This window comes from Tachypleus tridentatus, chromosome 8 (assembly GCF_004210375.1).
Source record: "Tachypleus tridentatus isolate NWPU-2018 chromosome 8, ASM421037v1, whole genome shotgun sequence".
Taxonomy (NCBI): domain Eukaryota; kingdom Metazoa; phylum Arthropoda; class Merostomata; order Xiphosura; family Limulidae; genus Tachypleus; species Tachypleus tridentatus.
This window is the reverse complement of record NC_134832.1, coordinates 44,897,708-44,919,778: the sequence shown is the minus strand read 5'-3', so window position 1 is coordinate 44,919,778 and position 22,071 is coordinate 44,897,708. Positions and strand designations below refer to the sequence as shown.

The 22,071-nt window shown below is 34.5% G+C and overlaps 2 protein-coding genes across 8 annotated transcripts in view; both read left to right on the top strand.

Annotated features, from left to right (window-relative positions):
* LOC143222324 (suppressor of lurcher protein 1-like) overlaps positions 1 to 22,071 on the top strand; it is a 293,085-nt gene that overhangs the window by 130,721 nt on the left and 140,293 nt on the right. For 2 of the 7 annotated variants that reach the window (XM_076448704.1, XM_076448709.1), the window contains exon 1: positions 2,710 to 2,978. The exons of the other annotated variants lie outside the window; for them this stretch is intronic. The gene's annotated coding sequence lies outside the window, so the exon portion shown is untranslated. Of the gene's footprint in view, positions 1 to 2,709; positions 2,979 to 22,071 lie in introns of those variants that run through there. 7 annotated transcript variants of the gene reach the window in all.
* Positions 14,814 to 15,651, top strand: LOC143223894 (uncharacterized). The gene is made up of 2 exons (XM_076452369.1): positions 14,814 to 14,921; positions 15,343 to 15,651. Exons 1-2 carry the CDS (start codon positions 14,814 to 14,816, stop codon positions 15,649 to 15,651), a joined length of 417 nt encoding a protein of 138 aa, XP_076308484.1.

Here is a 22,071-nt window from a genome sequence, read left to right as displayed (position 1 = left end):
TCGGTTCAGATGGTCTAACAAGTGATGGACACTGTTGGATAACCTATTTCTCTTCAGTAGTTCAAGTTAGGGAGGCTACACATGATATTTAGGGGTCTCTGACCTAACCATTTAGCTCACGTGCACATAGCAGTCCGTTGAGGTTAAAAATTGCGATTCCAATTCTCGTTTTTTTGCTTTACATTGTTTAAGATTACTCGAGTTTCAGTCCAGATTTTTTCGAACTTTCATCGTCTCTATAAATTTTGTTAAATATCTTATTTCTTCTTTTTCATCCACAGATTTATTTTTGTAATATTTAACTTTTTTTTACGAAAGCAAAGAAAAATTATGTTTGGAATCTAGAATTTTACATTTTTATTTGTGTTTATGTGTGAGATCGTCCGACCTTTAGAAAGGTTGACAAAGCAATGATATATTATTAAAAATGTATTTTTTTTGTCGTAGACTCAAATCTACAATAAGAGACTATAAAAAAATAAGTATTTCTACAGTGGTTATTTATCACGAAAGGCTGATTATATCAGAACTAAAATTTATCTTGTGTCAGTATATTGATTTCTTTGTGTGAAAATAAATTATTTAAAGGTTCAGTTATAGAGAAAACACATTCAATGAAAGCTAGTCGAGTCTGAAGAATTTTTAAGAATAGTTCAAACATAATATTTTTCTGTATTTTATTGTAAAATCACCGTCTGAAAATTCCTTATGTATCTCAGTACAAAAATATTTGCCCCTCAGTGGCTCAGCCGTATGTCTGCGGACTTATAACGCTAAAAACCGGGTTTTGATACCCGTGGTGGGCAGAGCACAGATAGTCCAGTGTATTTGTGCTTAATTCAAAATAATAATAACAAGAAAACTTTTTATTTTATTGTTTGTAAATGCTCCTCCAGTAGCACAGTGCTACGTCTGCAGACTTATACTGCTAGGAACCGGGTTTCGATACCCGTGACGGGCAGAGCAAAGATAGTTCCTTGTGTAGCTTTATGCATAGTACCAAAATTGCTAGGAACCGGGTTTCGACACCCATGACGGGCAGAGCAAAGATAGTTCCTTGTGTAGCTTTATGCATAGTACCAAAATTGCTAGGAACCGTGTTTCGATACCCGTGACGGGCAGAGCAAAGATAGTTCCTTGTGTAGCTTTATGCATAGTACCAAAATAAAGAAATTGTTTGTAAATTTACTTCACATATATAAAAACTACTTGCTAACTAGAATTTCGATTATTGTATAATTAAGCATAATTTATATAGACAATACTATTATGTGACAATTACTCTAACTTGTACGGTCCTTTTCCATTAATTTACTATTACCTGTGATTTGTAAGGCTGCTTTTGTTTGCTTGAAGTTAAGCACAAAACTGCACGAAGTCTGTGCTCTGCCCCTCACGGGTGTCGAAACCAGTTTTGTAACATTGGAAGTCCGCAAACATACCGCTATGCCACAGAGGGCGCTACTTTTGTTACTTTACGTTTAATCGTAATTTGCATGGATTATTTTATTATGCTACGATTAACTCTAACTTATATAGACTATTAAAATATTATGAACGTTTTTGTAACAGAAATGTTCCTCATTAGGACAGCGATAAGTTTACGGGTTTACAAAACTAGAATCCGGAGTTTGATTCAGATCGGTGGACTTTGTAGATAGCCTGTCATGGCTTTACTCTAAAACAAACAAAATCTAAACATGATACTTTCAATTTCCCATCTTCATTAGTTTGTGGATTGCCTCAACTAAAATTTACATGGATTTTTTCGACGTTACGATTAATTATAATTTGCATGAACTATTTTATTATGTTACGATTAATTATAACTTATATATTAAATTTGTTTTTTATGTTACTATTAACTGTAATTTAAGTGGACTGTTTTATACTGCAATGAATTATATTATAAATCGACTGTTTTATTCTTTGGTTAAATATAATTGATGTAGACTATGTTATTATCTTATTATTGACTATAATGTCTTGGAAAGAAGTAAACTCCGCTTTAATTTCAATTTATAATAATTTTCAGGTTTTATGAAAATACTTCACCGTCTCTGCTGTAGATGATAAATGAGAATATTTACAGTGGTTTATGTAAACCACTAGGTGTAGTTAAGTATATATATATATTTACAGTTTTTATTTTTAAAAAATCAGCTGTAGTTATATGTGTATATTTACATTGTTTACGTAAACCAGTAGGTATGGTTCACTGTCTGTATTTACAATGATTATGTAAACCAGTACGTATAATTTAATGTATATATATTTACAGTCTTTATGTAAACCAGTAGGCATAGTTTAATGTGTATTTCTAAGAGTTTATATAAACTACTAGATAGAATTAAAAGTGTATATTTACAGTGTTTGATGTGAACCACTAGTATAGTTAAACGTATATATTTAAAGTGTTTATGATGTAAGTCACTCTATGCCAGTTACAATGAGTATTTTTATTAAATTTTAACTGAGGCAATAATGCAAATAGCTTCCTTTGGTAAAATAATACACGTGTTGTACGCATGTTACTTTATATCCTATACAGTAAGTAAATACTGTCTAAACTGTCGTCGTTCGTTTTTTATTATTATTCTTGTCAATCAAACGGTTAACAACTTTTCACTACAACCTAGCAACGGCTGACACCCGCTGCGCATGAGCACTTCCTTCTGTTCACGCGTACTTCCATTACCACTTTGTTAGTTGTTTCGGTTTGGTTTGTTTGGAATTTCGTGCAAAGCTACAAGAGGACTATCTGCGCTAATCGTCCCTAATTTAGCAGTGTGAGACTACAGGAAAGGCAGCTAGTCATCACTATTCACCGCCAATTCTTGGGCTAATCTTTTACCAACGAATAGTGTAAATAACCGTCAATTATAACGCTCCCACGGCTGAACGGGCAAGCATGTTTGATGTGATGGGGATTCGAACCCGCGACCCTCAGATTACAAGTCGAGTGCTTTAACCCCCTCGTGAGTTGGATTGCATGAGTTTGATCTTTAATAAATAACAATAAGAAATTATCATTCTAAATGTATATTTTGACTTTGGATCTAATCAAGATATAATATTAATTTTTTGACTTCTCTTGTTTTTGTTTTGTTTTCTGCAAAGAATGATAAAATCGTGCGCTCGTAAACCTACATTTGTAAACAGTTCATCATAACGTCGTCTTTTTATTCAACAATAACGTTGCTTAAAGTCTAATGCAGATAGAATATTTTAAGAATCGACACCATTACGTGCGTAATTCATGGCAGAAAACGTAGGTGATGCACAACTGGCTCCTACAAGAGCGCCATCTGCAGACGTTTGTATTTACTCACTTCGCAATATTTACTCTCGAGGTGTTGAAACTGTTAATCAGTTAATCAGCGTGTGTTTCACAACGACGGCTTTAACAACTTATCAGGAAGCTGTCGTCTCTTTTGTAGGAAGTTCAAGCACATACTACTGATGCAGATGATTCAAAAGGAAACGACTGTTAACAGCAGCGAATTTTCTACTGATTGCTTTTTTTTTATATGTAATTTGCAATTCAAGAAATTATAAATTGATATAATGTGATGAATTATATATTGTATCTGTGGAGTTTTATGTTTGTCCTTCTAAGTTTTAATAAGTGTTCAACAGTCTTTCACATATTTTATAATAATTTTTACAAGCGTTCTGTTCTTTCGAAGCATTAGTAATTGATTAGTTGGTACTTTTAAAAAACAAGATCAGATCATATATTGTGTAGCCTGTATATTTCATTACTTTTATTGACATCCGTGCCTGTATATTTCATTACTTTTATTGACATCCGTGCCTGTATATTTCATTACTTTTATTAACATCCGTGCCTGTATATTTAATTACTTTTATTGACATCCGTGCCTGTATATTTCATTACTTTTATTGACATCCGTGCCTGTATATTTCATTACTTTTATTGACATCCGTGCCTGTATATTTCATTACTTTTATTGACATCCGTGCCTGTATATTTCATTACTTTTATTGATATCCGTACCTGTATATTTCATTACTTTTATTGACATCCGTGCCTGTGTGTTTCTTTATTTTATTGACATCCGTGCCTGTATGTTTCTTTATTTTATTAAACATATCCACTTATTCTCGTGAAGAGTAACTATCAGCTGGTCGAAAACGCTCGAGTTTTGAGTCTCTTTTGAAAACATTGCGTGTCCTAGAGATGTGAGGCCGGCAATTTTCTACATATCTGTACTAGTATAGTTGTAGGGATAAAGCTGAACAGATGGCTTTAGATTCAATCTGTATTTATTTGTTTGTTTTTGAATTTCCCACAAAGCTACACGAGGACTATCTGCGCTAGCCGTTCCTAATGTAGCAGTGTAAGTGTAGAGGGAAAGCAGCTAGTCATCACCACCCACCGCCAATTCTTGGGCTATTTTTTTACCAACGAATAGTGGGATTGAGAGTAACATTATAACGCCCTCATGGCTGAAAGGGTGAGCATGTTTGGTGTGAAATGGATTCGAATCTGCGACCCTCGTATTACGAGTCGAGTGCCTTAACCACCTGGCCATGCCGGGCAGATATTGGCAGAAAAGTAACATTACTTTTTAGAAACATTTTAACCAACGTATCGATATAGGTAGAAAAGTTACATTAATTGTTATAAACATTTTAACCCATATATCCATATTGGTAGAAATGTTACATTACTTTTTAGAAGCATTTTAACCAACGTATCGATATAGGTGGAAAAGTTGCATTACTTGTTATAAAGATTTTAACTCGCATATCCATGTTGGTAGAAATGTTACATTACGTGTTACAAACATATAACCGACATATTCATACTTTAGAAATGTAACATTAGTTGTTACAAACAGTTTAACTCACACAATCTATGTATGTAGAAAACGAGGCGATACTTGTTATAATTATTTTAACCCAAAAATAAATATAGGTAGAAACGTGACATTGCATATTATAACATTTTCACCCACATATCAATATAGGAAGAAAAGTGACATTACTATAAACATTTTAACTCATATATGAAAGCTACGTTACTGACTGATGAGGCTGTTAAATGTTAGTTATACATAGGAGGATTTTAGACAGTTCTTAAAATCAAAGCGGTAAGTGAGGACTTATAAAACCAAAAAGTGGGGGTCTATATCGGCAGTGAGCACAACACAGATATCTCACTGTGTATCTTTATGTTTAAAACAAACAACAAACATAAAGAGTTTGAAAAGTGAAAAGTGATTCTGCAACATGTTTTTGTAGTATAATAAAAGCTATTCTTTGTAATATGACACTCCTAAAACCTCCAAATTAAAAAAACAAGTGGGGAGCATGGCCAGGTGGTTAGGGCTCTTGACTCGCAATCTGAGGTTCGCGGATTCGAATCTCTGTCCCACCAAACATGCTCGCCGTGGAGGCGTTATAATGTTACGGTCAATCCCACTATTCGTTGGTAAAAGAGTAGCGTAAGGGTTGGCTAGTGATGACTAGCTGCCTTTCCTGTAGTCTTACACTGTTAAATTAGGTACGGCTAACGAAGATAGCCCTCGTTTAGCTTTGGGCGAAATTAAAAATAAACAATCACAATTATTAAATACTAAAGAAATTAGACATTCAGGGTTGAACAATTAATTGAACTTTTTTGGAAGTAAAAAGTGTCCGGTTACTTATTCTATCAATCCATACATTTCTTGTTACAACTTTGATTAATCGGTTTTTGATTGTTTTTAAAGCTATCTGTGCTGTTCTTACCAGGTATTGAAACCCGGCTTTTAACGTCTCGCTGAGAGCGGAGAACCAGTACTGAGTCACAGTTGTCGTAGCGTTGTAACAAGCAAGAGGAAAAGTTCAATCAAAAATATAATTTTTCATTTTATGAAATATTCCGCTGTCAGATGAAGAATAGTAACCGAAACGAAAGCAGTATAAAAGAAATCCAGTGATTCTAATTATAAGCACAGTATTATCCATTGCCAGATAGTGCATGCAGAAGTTTATATTGCTTCAGAAACGATAGACAACGTTCTTTCTCTTACGTTTTATTCATAAACTGTATTAGCAATCCGTCACGGTTGTCATTGGATTTTGAATTGACTCTTTAGACATTTAGTTCGGTACATAACTCAAAGATTGGAAGGATATGTTTTTACACTTTTCTATATTTTGTATAACAATGGGCAGTCTATAAAAGACATTCTACTACCAAAAGCATTAAAATTCATAAATATTTTTTTTCTCTTTCACTTTTTCTTTCTCGAGATAATAAACTTCGAAAATTTGGCGGTTATTTTTCGGGAGACAATGTCAGAAAATCGATTGTTATGTCTCCTAAAAAAAAAAGAAAAGGTAAAGGCACACATTAACAATGGCTGTGATTGTATGTGTACCTACAGATTATTTTTCGTGGAAACTTCTCCTACTGGGCTTTCACCCAATAAACTTGAAAATAAATTTCTCGAGGTCTTGAAAATTTTTACTTCTAAAACCATACGCGACTGTTAGTGATAGCTTGCATTTTCTTTCACTTATAATTCCGTGTCCAACTTTTTATTTTTGGGATAATCGAGAGTGTATTATGGGAAATAAATATGTAAAACCACTTACAAGTTGAATATGGCATTGAAGGAAAACCTTTTCAGATTACTAAATAGAACTGAATTAGGCTAAACTCAACTTTAACTTTAACTTGCAAGACGATGTTGTAGGCTTTATGAGTATCGATTGCAAGTCTTTTCTGTAAATTACGTACAGTGTGATATATTTATTGTGAAAAGTATTTATTGATCCAATTATTTTTGTATAAATTTAGATTTACATTTTTAAACGTTTTCATTTAAAAAAAAATAATATATAAACATTATTTTTTTCTCTCACTGTTCATCATGTACGCTAAGATTTTTATTATATATATGTATGGGCAGTCCAGTTCGAAAACATATGGGGCAAGTGTACGAGGCGATGGGGATTTGAGCCACTTCACCGTCAATCCATGCCGGAGGCCCAATTATGTTTTCTGTCTTTATTTGTTTATTTTAAATCTTTCGCACAAAGCTACACAAAGGCTATCTGCGCTAGCTGTCCCTATTTTAGCTGTGGAAGGCAGCTAGTCATCACCACCCACCGCCAACTCTTGAGCTACTCTTTTACTAATTAATAGTGGGATTAACTGCAACTTTATAACGCTCCCACTGCTGAAATGGCGAGCATGGTTAGTGTGACTGGGATTTGAGCCTGCGACCCTCAGATTACAAGTCGAGCCCCTCCCCCCACCCCAACCACCTGGCCATGCCGGGTCTTCTCCCTTTACTTATAAAACTTATACAGTAATCACTTCATGTCGAACAGTATATCAGAAAAAATACTTGGTTTATTTTTGCTTGTTTTAGCGCAGAATTACATAATAAGTTTACTGTACCTTATCCACTACGGGTAATCGAACCCTAGATTTTAGCTCAGTAAGTCCGTAAAATTACCATTGACCCACTAGGAAAAGGAAAAGTAATATATTGCTCTTTTATTCCTCTCAAACCCTCGATTAAACGTATTTAAAATTTTCGAAGAAAATTCTTGATAGTATAACAATGAGAGATTCATTAATATAATCGTATCCATTTTATATTTCTGTACATCTTTAACAATAACTATAGCTAACCAATGTAACGTTTTAAACAAACGATATATATTTACATGTTTTAAAATGTCCAGTTTAACTCTTGTAACTTTTGACACTTGTGTCACAGTTATTGCTAATATTGTCCTTAATCAAATCTGTATAAAGCTAGCTTTTTATTGCGCTAACACTAGTGATGTCAAACCTAGTATTCACGAGACTGTCCCTTAGTGAAGATTAACTCAGTATTTAGTGTTTCCGTCCCATTGATGGCAACCCTGGTCTTCATCAGACCGTTTCTTTGTGAAGATTAACCAAGTCTATTATTCCTGCCACAGTGATGATAAACCCGGCCTTCATTAGACCATCCCTCTCTATATAACTCAAGTTTTTATTTCGTTAGTCCTAGTGACGATAAAACCAGTTTCATTAGGCTGTTCATTAATGATAATTAATCCTGTCTTTACTACACTAACTCCTGCGATAGTAAATCTAGTAATTGTTGGAGTTGTTAATGTTGTTCAGCATAGCCCTTAATAAGATAGTCCTTGTGTGACTAATTCTTTCTTCATCATGTTTATCCTTGATGACGAACAAACCCAGTCTTTTTTTTTTTTTAGGCTTACTAAATCTTAATCAAACTGACCATTAGTAACCGAGTACACTGGTCGCTATTACAGATAACACAATAATCGTTAGGCCAACCATCATGATGGTTAACTCTTATTTTAAGACGTTGGTCTTGATTTTACGTAAACTAGTTTTCTTTGTTTTGGGTTTTACCCCACCTTAAAGATTGTTAACAATAGTTTTAATGCTAATTCTAGTAATGGCCGACAAATTTTTAATTAAGTTGACTCTTAATGTGGATTATCCGATTTTCATAATCGTTGTAGTGACAAATTGGTTGTATAGTATGGATAATCCAGTTTTCATAATCCTTGATCTAGTGATAGTTAGACGCTCCAGAAGTTATCCCAAAAATCCAGTTGATTTGTATGATTATACGAATAAATAATATTCCTTTTTAATTTGTTAAACAAATAGATCTAATTGGAAATCGATTACCACAGGTGATAATATTGTTGTTTTGGGAAGAGTGTGTTATACAGAGAAACCATGTTTTTGTTGTAAATAACTTTTGAAAATATATCTGATATTATTTAGGGCTTAGCTGTCCATTCGAAAATTTATTTTGCTAGCCTAGGTCTTTAACAGCTCTTAAAGAAATTCTCCTTTATTTAAATAAACTTAAAAAGTTTGTTGCATGAGTAGCCCCCCGCTAGTACAGCGGTATGTCTCCGGATTTACAACCCTAAAATCAGGGGTTCGTTTCCCCTCGGTGGGCTGAGCAGATAGCCCTTTGTGGCTTTGCTATACGAAACACACACACACACACACACACAGTTGCATGAGTAAAACAAAATTAAATGTTACGTGTGGTTGTTTGTTTTGAATTTCGCGCAAAGCTACTCGAGGGAAATCTGCGCTAGCCGTCCCTAATTTAGCAGTGTAAGAATAGAGGGAAGGCAGCTAGTCATAACAACCCGCTGCCAACTCTTGGGCTACTCTTTTATCAACGAATAGTGGGATAGACCGTAACATTATAACGGCTGAAAGGGCGAGCATGTTTGGTGTGACCGGGATTCGAACCTGCGACCCTCGGATTACAAGTCGAACGCCTTAATACACTTGGCCATGCCGGGCCATGTTACCTGTGAAAATTATAACAAAGCTGGAAACGTTCGAATGATAAAACACTTAGTTTAGAAATTACAATTCTTAGAAAGGCATATAGGTTTAAATCCTGAACTTAAATTAATATTTATAGTATGTTAATATCTTACAAAAGACAGACACATCCCATATAGTTTTTAGTAGTAAATCTCAGAGTTTAACGATACTTCACAAGATCCTGTGAAAGATATAATTCATACAATGTAGGAAAATTCGTCTATCGAAATCCTCAAATTAATTTAATATATAGACGTAAACGCATCTAAAAACTTACATTTGAAGGATTTTCACAAACAGATGGTTTTACAGGATATTCCACCATTAAGCTGTTTTGTTTTTTTGTTTTTTTGTCATTTTAAATGCTAGATGTTTCAACTCGTATTTATTGATTTCGCCATGTAGAGACCTGTCTATTCACATGGGTATAGAATAAAGACACTTGATAGTATGAAGTACTAACTGAAGATCTACCTATGTGCTACTGTTACAATAGTGTGCAGTCTGCTTCTCTGTGAAGGTTGATGTTAAGGGGAAGAAAAGGCTTTAGGCATTTCTGTAATTTTTATCACAAAAGATTAAAATTTTTTAAGTTTTTTTTTTTTACAGCGGTAACAGACTATATTGGACTTCTGTTTATTTGTGTTATCGAATATGTTTATTACAAAGGTCGGATCGCTTATTAATTAATATTTTTGTAAGACATTTTTTGAGACATAGTGTTGACGTAGTTTGACATTTCTAGACGTTCTTCCAGGCAGTGGATTAAAAGTTTGGTTGTTGTTTAGTCTAAACTGTCACTGAGATTTTATTTCTGAGAAAACTGTCGTCAGCATTCCCTTATCTATTATTCATTGCGTAGACACTTAGGCGCTTGTGATGAAACAAGAGCATGACAGAAACGAGAGTAAAAAAATAGAACAACATTTCTTTCAAAGTACAAAATAATAGTAAAAGAAGTAAGAAAATAATGAGTTACTAGTGGAGCGATTCAGGTTGAACATTATCTATTATAGAATGGATTACAAAACAGGTTACTTCAAACTGACGTTGACCCCCCTGGAAAAAAAAAAAACCCTTGTTATTACTTTCTTACTTTATTACGAGTTAAACTTTTTATTTTTATAAAAATAATGTCATGCCGTAAAAACACTTGATAGAAAATGACAACCTATATAGATTAATGATTTTGTCATCACTGATCAAAATTCATGTGGCCTGGCATGCCCAGATAGGTTAAGGCGTTCGACTCGTAGTCTGAGGGTCGCGGGTTCAAATCCCGGTCGCACCAAACATGCTCGTCTTTTCAGTTGTGGGGGCGTTATAACGTAACGGTCAATCCCACTATTCGTTGGTAAAAAAATAGCCCAAGAATTGGCGGTGGGTGGTGATGACTAGCTGCCTTCCCCTCTAGTCTTACACTGCAAAATTAGGAACGGCTAGCGCAGATAGCCCTCGTGTAGCTTTGCGCGATATTAAAAAGCAAACAAACAAAACAAAATTCATGCTTTTGTTGAACCCAATGTAATACGACGTGTATTATCTGTATTCGTGTGTCATCTGTATATATTTTATGTGTGTGATTACTTTAGTAGCTTTTGAGTGCAGAAACATGCTAGGACTACCAAAAAAGATTTTCTCATGAATAAAGCTGCGGGTTCCAATCCCGTCAACGAACATGCTTGTTCTTTCAGCTGTGTATGTAGGGGACGCTATAAATTATAGGCGATCCCACTATTTGTTGGTAAAAGGGTAGCTGAAGAGTTGGCGGTGGATATTGTTAACTAGCTGCCCTTCTTCTAGTCTAGCCGTTGAGTAGTTAGCGTGGAACTTTAAAACAAACCAAACTGCTACTTTATTAACAAAGAATCAGGACGGATAGCGGAGACATCCGCAGAGCTGCTTTGTGAGAAATTCGGCAGCAAATAATTTCCAAATAGGCTGTTTTTTTGTTTTTTGGTTTATTAGAGCAAAGCTACAAAATGGACTGTTTTTTCTCAATGCTCTTTATGGAATTGAACCAAGGAATTTAACTTTGTAATTCCGAATGCTTACTACTGGTCCACCAGAGGGACGGACATCCAAGGACAAAACCTTCTTTGTTTTTTATTGTTCAATATTCGAAAAACTGAAGATCGAAGATGACTGAATGAAACTTACCGTCAGTCATGAACGCGATAATGAACTTGCAACCTAAGGGTCGTGAGATCGAGTCCCCTCCCACTAAACATGCTCGCCCTTTCAGCCGTATAGATGTTGTTGTGTGACGGTCAGTCCCATTTATTCATTGTTAAAAGAGTAACCTAAGTGTTGGTGATGACTAGCTGCTTTCCCTAGCTGCTAAATTAGGTACGGGTAGAAAAGATAGTCTTCGTGTAGCTGTAAAACAAACCGAACTAAACTTTAGTATTTGGATTCATGACATTAGTGGCGACTTCACGTGTGTTAACTTTATAAGCTGTATACCAATTGTGTTTGAAGAAAAATTAATGAAGGTTTCATTCATGGCTCATCGTGCCTGTACAATTTCAAGTACTCTTGAATTTTTACATAAATAATTTAACAATATCAAATAATTTCTATACAAAGATGGTTTGGTATAGGTGTTGTTGACCGAATACATCGTGACTATTTAAAAAGTGAAAATTTATTACAACTGACGTATGAAACTCACTACCCGTTAGTTATAACTGTCACATGTTGGCAAATACACTCTGAGTGTAAAATAATAAATTACGAACCATACGTGTAAAATGTATTTTGAAACCAAACTATCGCTTACAGATTTTGTTTTAGATTTAAATACCGTGCTGTCACCGTTTTTATATTGGTTCTAGCCCTCCAGTGGAGCAGTGGTAAGTCTGTAGACTTACGACGCTAAATATCGAGATTCAACAGCCGTTGTGGGCACAGCACAGATGGTCCAAAGGTGCAGTTTTAGGCTTAAAGACAAACAAAGATGAGTGTGATATAGTTTTTTACACAAATTGCCTTAAAATCTTGACGAGAGCCAATAATGAAAAGAATGTCTGTATAAACGAGGGGCAGCTCATACGAGGCCTGAAATTAGTCAAGCAACTTCTGCCTTTATATTACTCTTGATTTTTTATATACAAGTAATAAGACACATTTTAATATTGAAAGTCATGATCTGTGTATAGCATCTCTTTATTCTTATTTGCATTATGTTTTGGCACTGTCTGTTTTGTTTTTTAATTTTCTCGCAAAGCTACTCGAGGGCTATCTGCGCTAGCCGTCCCTAATTTAGCAGTGTAAGACCAGAAGGAAGGCAGCTAGTCATCATCATCACCCACCGCCAACTCTTGGGCTACTATTTTACCAACGAATAGTGGGATTGACCGTAACTTTATAACGCCCCCACGGTTGAAAGAGCGAGCATGTTTGGTGCGACCGGGATTCAAACCCGGGACCCTTGGATTACGAGTCGAACGCTTTAACACGCTTGGCCATGCCGGGCCCGTTGGCACTGTCATCCCTACATCATTTTACATTATAAAATGTTTTTAATTACTTATTTTGTAACGTTTCCCCGACTGCTATTTAATGTATTCTGTGAACTTTCTCCGTACGGACTTGGTTAGTTTGAGCGACCACGTGACCTCTTTGTACTCGTCTTTATAGACTGGATACTACTAAATTTTAGTATATTGTGCACATCTTCACGAAAGTCGGTAATTTTCCAGCAAATATAATTAGTCATAAAAAACACATTTTTGAGTGAAGTATTTATAATAAAGTAAAAAAAAAACAATTGTTAGTGAATTTCTCGAATATTTGTTTTGAATGGTACTTTTGTGTGGGTGATTTTCATATTAACATTAAAAATACTTTTCTTCATGTCAAAAATCTCAACTTTCATTTGTTTAATCTCTAAAACCTATTAAATACACTTCAAATGCTTGTTTTCAGTAAAACTTCATATTTTACCTCTTATTTTCTCTACCCTCCTTCTGCTCAAGCTTGGTCATTTTGAACTACTTCGTAACTACAAAAAACAAACTCAAAATAAATCTAAATTACCCTCTTCTTCTTTGTAGAATGATTTTACCTTGTAACATGAAACTACATTCGTTTATCCTTAGTAGCTTTAAACTTGTAACAGTATACATCTAGTTATAATTAATTTATTGCCCTTTAAATCATATCTAACTACTATTTGTGCCATTATAAATTGTAAATCACTTGGTAACTTGTTGCTTACTTTACATTATCGAATTACTCCGAGCTGAACTGCTATAGTGCTTGCTTCGTGAAATACTTTTATTATTTTATTACTGTTGTTTATTTTACATATTCTAACCTTAACTAATCTAAGGAGATCTATATTTTTAAATTTTAATGAGAAAATGAAAAGCACAAAATAAAGTACTTAACTGTGTCTTTATTTGCTATCGGCTGTCGATGACACTTACACATACTTTTTTATACTAATGGCAGTAATGCACAAACCACTTTTTATTTAATTAAATAATTTACCAGAGTACATAGAATAATAACATGTTAAAACTAACAGTTTCTGTTAATTAACACTATTTTTTGGCTTTCTCACGGCGCAGCAAGAGCGTGACAAAATCATCCAAGCTAGCCATTATTTCTTGTGGGAACAAAACTTGTGCTAAGAGAGAAATTGTCAATTCTCCGTTTAGAACACGATGCAATATAGTACATCATTTGTTAGATGAAAGCCTTGGCTTTATATTGGTTATAAATAATATAAGTTAAACTTAAGAGTGAAAAACTATTAAAAAATCAAGGAAGAATGGGTATGGCAAATGTGTGTGGCAAGAGGAGTCTGGCTTTCTCTTTGATTGCTTTGTAAGCAAATAAAATTGAAAGGTATAAAAATTATGGTTTGTCTGAGCAATGTTGATATTATAGTTAATAATGTTCGTTAAATTTGATGCTTATTGAAGGGATGATGAATAAAATAGAGGGGATGAGACGCCTACAGAAAATGTGTCACTTTTCTCATACTAGGGGAAATTCAGGATTTTTAAAAGCATTGCCTTATAAAACTAAAAACTTAAAACATATATTATTAAAATATGGATTATTAGCTACACGTTTATACTATAGTAATTGCTAAAACTGAGATGGAGATTGCAGAGGAACAAGCCGGATTTAAACGAGGAAGAGGAACTAGAGACCAGATTTTGAGCCTGAGGAAAATTGATGCAGAAAGCACGAGAACACCAAAAAGCAGTTTACATGTGTTTCGTTGACTTTCGTAAGGCATTCGACTCGATGCCGCATGACACACTCTGGATAACGATGCTTGGAATGAGATATCCACCACATTCGGTGGAATTGTTGATTAATTTGTATAAGAAACAACGTGCAAAAGTTAGGGTTACTTGAGTAATGTCAGAGGGTTTTAGTCAGAAGAGGTGTCAGGCAGGGTCGCATTTTATCTCCATAGTTATTTAACATCTTGAGTGAAATGGCAGTGAGAGAATTGTTAGATGGTTTCACCGGAGGTGTAGCACTTGGAGGCAGATGGATATCCAACCTTCAGTATGTAGATGATATAATCTTGATTGCAGGCACGGTGAGTGAGTTAAAGGCGTTGGTTTCGCGGTTAGAAATTGCAGGCACCAAATATGGCCTGACAATTAATGCAGATAAAACTAAAGTGATGGCAACAAGTGGAGCTCCTTGTGATATATACATCAGAGGCACAACTCAGATTAAACAAGTCAGTAGTTTTCCATATCTGGGTTCTATGCAGAGCGTAGAACAGAAATTCATAAAGGCTAGGTAAAGGGCAAAGTATAAACTCAGGCTTGAAGAAACTGTGGAGCAGTTACAATACAAACATTCAAACTGAGATTAGGCTGTGGAAATCGCTAGTGTGGCCTGTTGCAATGTATGGATGTGAAACGTGGACCATTAAAAAGGTAGATGATAAGCGCGTACAAACATTTGAACTGAAAGGATTGAGACAGATTTTGCGGGTTTCGTGAACAAAGAAAAGAACAAATGATTGGGTTTTGGAAAAAGCAAGAGTTCGGCAGGAATTTCTACCGGAAATCAGAAGACGCAAGTTGTCCTTTTTTGGCCATGTTGTACGGAAGCCACAGCTTTGCCTAGAGAAAGATATTATTCAAGGAACGATACCAGGACAAAGGAAGAAAGGACGACCGAGAACATCATGGACAGATGACATCAAAGCTTGGACAGGAATGACACCAGAGCAGGCACTTCGAGCAGCAAACGAACAACAAAGATGGAGAAGACTGGTTCATGATGCGACCAACCCTCGGATCGAGGATGGTTAAAGAGAGAGAGAGAGAGAATTGCTATAACATAAACGAAAAATAATTTAATAAAATGTTGAAGTTAAGTCACTAAAACCTCGTGACATGCGCAGTAAATGATGCTCGAGTAGATAGAGTGAATGTGTACAATAAAATTTGATATTATGTATACTGATATTTTGTTACTCCTTCATTTTATTCGTAATTTAGGGGTAGAATTCTTATAGACACTGATTGTATAATGCACAAAACTTCGTGTGTTTTACATGTTACAGTCATCTACTGTTTATGTGTTATTGGTTGATCATTTTACCATGTACTTAGTTTTTAAAAGGAAAAATAAAGTTCTGTAAGAAAGCTAACATAAAGGGGTAATGATAACATCGTTTACACTAGAATTATGATTTTATTTTTAATTACTGCTAGACTTAATACGACTAAGCGATCGCATCGTGCACTGCAGAGGAACACGTATAGTGAATTCATGTTTAAAGTGACGTTAATGACATAGTAGTTGTAGTGTTATGCCGACTGAAACAAGAAAAATGAGGAACGACTTGGTGGGTTGGTCACTTTCTGGTTTGGTATCTTAGCGATGGTTTCTCGCCATATTTTTGGGCTTGTTGGGCAGAGCAGCAAATGAAAGTGTGTTGCAATAATCTGTTAAAAGTAAAACTCTCTTACTGTTGATTTTCTGACGTGTGTATGTTTATTATGCCAATAAAGTACCTTGGCCATTCGTAGATGTAGAGTCTGCCGACTATAACTAACTGTAATAAACGTCATAACGTGTGGATAGTTATCTGATTATTAGAAAATAATTTTGTTTTGTATTTCAAGTATTTATTTAAAATCTTTCTCAGAATTATCGGTTGTAATTAATTTATAAATAGTTTTCTATTTACTGCTAACTCTTCCCGGAGGAAGGCGATGAAATTGAAATAAGCGACGTTTTTATTTAATATATGTATTAAGACTAACGCGATTTAAAAATATTTCATCTGTCTTTATGCATGTATCTCTAAATGTATTTATTTATGATTGAATAAAATAAATTTCAAATTAGAAAACACAAATTATCCATAGAGAATTCTTTTTATTTTAGTTAAATACATTTAATCATTTCTAAAACTGATATTATTCTGTGTCAGGAATTCTCAGAGCAAAATCACTCATGAATAAGGAAATAATATTCGTCCGTGAAAACATAGTTTTGTTTAGGAAATATATATATTCTGTTATATTCCAATATTTCAACTACTTTCTAGTAGATGTAATTTATACTATTTTTTTTTTACTTGAATATCACTCATGGATTTTGTTTTGAATTAAGCACAAAGCTACACAATGGGCTATCTGTGCTCTGCCCACCACGGGTATCGAAACCCGGATTTTAGCGTTGTGAGTCTGCAGACATACCGCTCAGCCACTGGGGGGCTGTTCATGTATCTGCCAAATGTTTATCCTATAGGCACGTAGAAGTGACTAACAATAGCGAACTTTAAATTAAAACATAAAAATATTGCTTCAAATAAAATTTCATATTATCATTGTAACTTGAAAAGTAGGGTTAAAATTATGAGACTGACTGTTATTTATATTACGTGCTCAAATTTCATGTTTCGAATTCCAGACTCTTCGATCTGTAACCTTGCATTCTCACCAGAAGCCACATTCGGCCATTTGGTGATATAACTGATAACGCTAAGGCCATTTTGCTAAGCAGTATACTATAGCGCAATCCTTCCTTTGCATGGAAACTCCCTCTAATTGGACGAATAACAATACCCGCAGAGAACGAATTTAAATCGTATTCGAACCCAAGTGGTCACGATAGAGCTACACGGTTGTTTTTGTATTAAATTAATAATATTTAAGCATATTTAATGGAATTATTTTGTAACACGTACATGTTCTGTGATGAAGCCGATGGCATAATGCTGTCTAAAAATTATTGTGAAATAGAAAAGTAATGCTTATTTGTTGTTAAGAACAAAACTATTTTATATTCATCGGGGGGGGGGATTGGATATAGAAAAATGTGAGCAGACAGATAAGTAGTGTACGCTGCAATATAAGTTCAGTTCAGTTTCTAAAATAACTCATAGTTTGTTTTAAAGTGTTGAAATGAAGGAATATTAGGTAACACTATTCCGTTGATGGAATCATAATGGCCACATCTTAAATATAAAAAAACTAATTGTCCGAAAAACGAATTTTTTTTTAGAATTTCTGCATAAAAGATAAGAATAAACAAACAAAACAAAACTATGTGGGCATCGAGTCAAATGTCAACATTTTTTGTATCTGTACCATCATTCTCTAACGAATGTTTTAGTTTTAACGATAAACGATTTCAACAGTCATAAAGAAATTGCTTGGATAAAACTGAATACCTTAAAATTGCTGTAATTACAGGCTGCTTAGGGTTTAAATATAAAACGTTTCTTTCGTGTTTTTCACACCTCGCCTTCATTTTGTCTTCGGTAGTTTTATAATGTTTATGTTATTAAGATGGCCATAACAGTTTTGTTCTAATGTTTTTGCGTTTTTACAGAATTGAAGAAAGCAAGACAATTGTACGATTTGCGTTACAATAAAAACAACATTTTAGTTTTGGATTTTAACGCAGACTTTTATATTTATTATATTTCCTGGTAAGTTCCTCACTAGGTTCCAGTCTTTATTTTTAATAATGCAATTTAACCTACCCTCCTCCAGTGGTATATCTGTGGATTTCCAATGCTAAAAATCGGGTTTCGATACTCCTTGTTGGTATGGCATAGATAGCCCATTGTGTAGGTTTATGCTTAACTACAAACGAGCAATTTAACCTAACGTTTATAACTGATGAAAAAAGATCGTAGCAGTTCTTGTTTCTTACAGTTGAAATTTGAAATTTTAATTATTATAAATAATTTTGTGTTATTCTTTTCGCCATTTTAAAGATATTAAATGTTTTTTGTTTTTTTACTAAACGAAAATATTTATAAATGAACATATCAAACAAAGGTTTCGTATCATCACTTGCATGTGTTGAATGCTAGTGTTTCATACCTTTGCAATTGTATGTGTTGAAAATTAGCTAACATTCTCAAAGTTAACATTAACGATAGACGATTGTTTACATCTAAACCTTGCGTTACCCATGGGTAAATTTTCCGATTTTTGATAGTCTATTAATTCCCAGAATTCACTGGAAACCAGGTACATCCTTAACACATACGGTCGGAACAAACTTTTAATATATAGGACGTCGCCTTCATCTTTTAGCACATAACTTTCTTTTGTGTATGTGATGTAAGAAATGTTAGTGTTTAGCAGCCGTGAAAGGCTTAACTCTCACTACTTGTGAACCTCTATCGTTTTTTATCCTCTTTTCCCATATTGGTTTTTTCTTCTAAATATTATTTCTTCCTTTGTTGCTTTTCATCCTTTTCATTTTTCTTCTTAGCCCTTTACTTTCTCTCTCTTCTCTTGGATATCTCTTTGCTTTCCAATTTTATAACATATAACATATCTTTGCCCCCCCCTCCCCTCAGTGGCACAGCGATTTGTCTGCGGATTTACAACGCCAGAAACCGGCTTTTGATACCCGTTGCGGGCAGAGTACAAATAGCCCATTTTGTAACTTTGTGTTTAATTTCCAACAAACAGAAACAAATCACGTCACCAGCTTTCATTTTGCCGTCTTCTTCCAGTTATATCTTTTTTCCCTCTTCTCCGAACTTTCCGTTTGTTTTTTCAAATTTTGTTCCAGTTTATATTATGTTATGTATTTTCTTTCTTTTTCTTCCAGTTTTGCTTTAGTTTTTTCTGTTTTTTTCACTTTTTTAAATTTAGATCTGGTTCGAATTTTACATAACACTGGCTATAGCTATTTTAATAACTCAGTGGATACGAGTGTTCTTGTGACAGGAAAATCGGTAACCTTTGGGGTTTATAAAACGGTTCATGTGTCAGTAATGGAGATCAGGAACTAATTTCTGTAGAGTAAATACTACTGTGTGTTTTATTTTTATCTTCAAATCTTGATTAACTGAAAAGAAGGAACTAAACTGCATCAGGTTTACTAAACACAGCGACATCTAGTTTCTTTTCCTACAGTTTCCGTTTGTTTCCAGGAGCAACTTTTGATGAATACATCAAAACCTAAAACTTGAACAAAGAAACGGCAATCATCAGTGTTCCAATCAAGAACTGATAGAACATACCAACTTTAACATATGTACACCGCCATCTAGTGACACAATGTTATGTCTGTGGACTACAAGAAATTGGGTTTCGATACCCGTGATGGTCAGAGCTCAGACAGCCCATTTTGTAGCTTTGTGCTTAACACCAAAACAAATAACACACATACATACAAACCGAAACAAAATAGCCAAACTGTTTACTTAAGTGATTTGTTTTTGACAATACAAAATATTAATATATTATAATTTCCTCCTCTAATATTATTATTATGTTGTGTTTGTAGAACATATGATATATTTTATAAATAAACTAAATGTAACAGGGTACTTTTTGTGCTAATTCAAATGATTTTCGGAATTTTCTGCTGATAGTGTAAGGTTATGTAATCATACTATGAATGCGAGTAGTTTATAACTCATTAAAATACTCGCACGTGAGCCGAATTATTCTTATTGACTTGTTGTATTCATTAAGATAGTTTTCATAACTCAGCCGTTTAATATTATATAACAGTTTTTAATGAATTTGTTTCAATTCGCCAAGGCCGATATTGGAAACCCAGTGACACAGCGGTATGTCTGTGGACTTACAACACTAGAATCCGAGTTTCGATACTCGTGGTGGGCAGAACCCAGATAACCCATTGTTTTTTTTTGCGTAACGTCAAACAAATAAATATTACGTAAGCCGGTAATTGACTACAGAACTTGTTCATGGATTCTTTTTGTGGTGTATCTAAAAACGAAAAGGGAGGGATTTTCGTCTAATTAAATTTCGTTCTTAATTACAATAATACTTATTTCGTTTCAACGCGTAGTCAGTACTTATTTGGAGGAAGTTTTATTCACGTAACATAGAAAAGAAGAAGAGAAATCTCTTTTCTAAATCAGTCAGTTTAAGAATCTTCCAAACATCTTCGATTTACTACATACAATCCAGTGGTGTATAAATCATTATTAATGAAACCTTTGGTCATTGCTGATTTATCATGGATTCTTTTTTCAACCTTATGTACACGTGGGCTAAAAGGCCAGGTCAAAGACACTTAACATTTTGGTAATATTTTTTGCCTGTTTGTGCTATTGCTAATGTCAAAGGCAACAAGCTATTAGCTTTTTATAGTGCACTCAAATTGCAGAGTGTCTTCAACGGTATCATGTTTCGAACTTCCGACTTTTGGACAAGTAGCCCTAGAATTTAACCACTCGGCCATTACCTGATAGACTGAGGTAACACATAAATGTAAGAGTATTTTGTTAAGCTATTTACTACAGATATCATTTTCGTATTTTAATAGAATAGCGTTGTTTTACTGTTGATTTTACTTGTGTTGATGAGAATGCTGCAAATTCGTCTGCAAAAATTTAATTTTGTTAAAGGTATGCATTCGTTTGGATTTCTAAAAACTTTATCATCTTTAATTTGGCGATAGTAATGTGAAACAAACAGTATCTGAAAATACCTACCAATAGAGGGAGCTAAAGTTAAATATACATTAAGCGAAAAATTTAAAAATGAACTATATTTGTCGCAAAAAAAAAAAAAAAAAACTTGATAATATGCCCGTAAGTATAAGAGAAAGCATATTATGTTAACCACTGTTACACTAAGGCAATCGTGGAATGAAAATTAAGCAAGGCGAAAAAGAAATACAACTTTACGAGTGTTTTACATAACTTGGAACATTTTCGTACGTACGTGACGATTAAATTCAAGAAAATCGTTATGTCTTGGCAATGTAAGTTCGTATGAAAATCCACTTGAGTTACCATAGAGAAGATTGAACTGCGCAGGGTAAAAAACCGTGCATTCAGCAGTTCTCACAATAGGGTAACTGTAAAACCAGGTGAGTTTCCTCGTCAGATCCTGCCATGGCCAGGTGAGCTAAGGCGTTGGACTCGTAATCTGAAGGTCGCAGGTTCGAATCCCCGTCGCACCAAACGTGTTCGCCCCTTCAGCTGTGGGGGCGTTATAACGTGACGGTCAATCCCACTATTCGTTGGTAAAAGAGTAGCCCAAGAGTTGGCGGTGGGTAGTGATTACTAGCTGCTTTCCCTTTAGTCTTACACTGCTAAATTATGGACGGCTAGCACAGATAGCCCTCATGTAGCTTTGCGCGAAATTCAAAAATCGAAACAATCTGATTGCTGTTTGTACTAGTCGTTCCTAATGTTTGAACCAATAGATTAAATGAAACTCAACTAGCTATTCATCATCATTCACCTTCTGAGGTCCTCTTGTTTA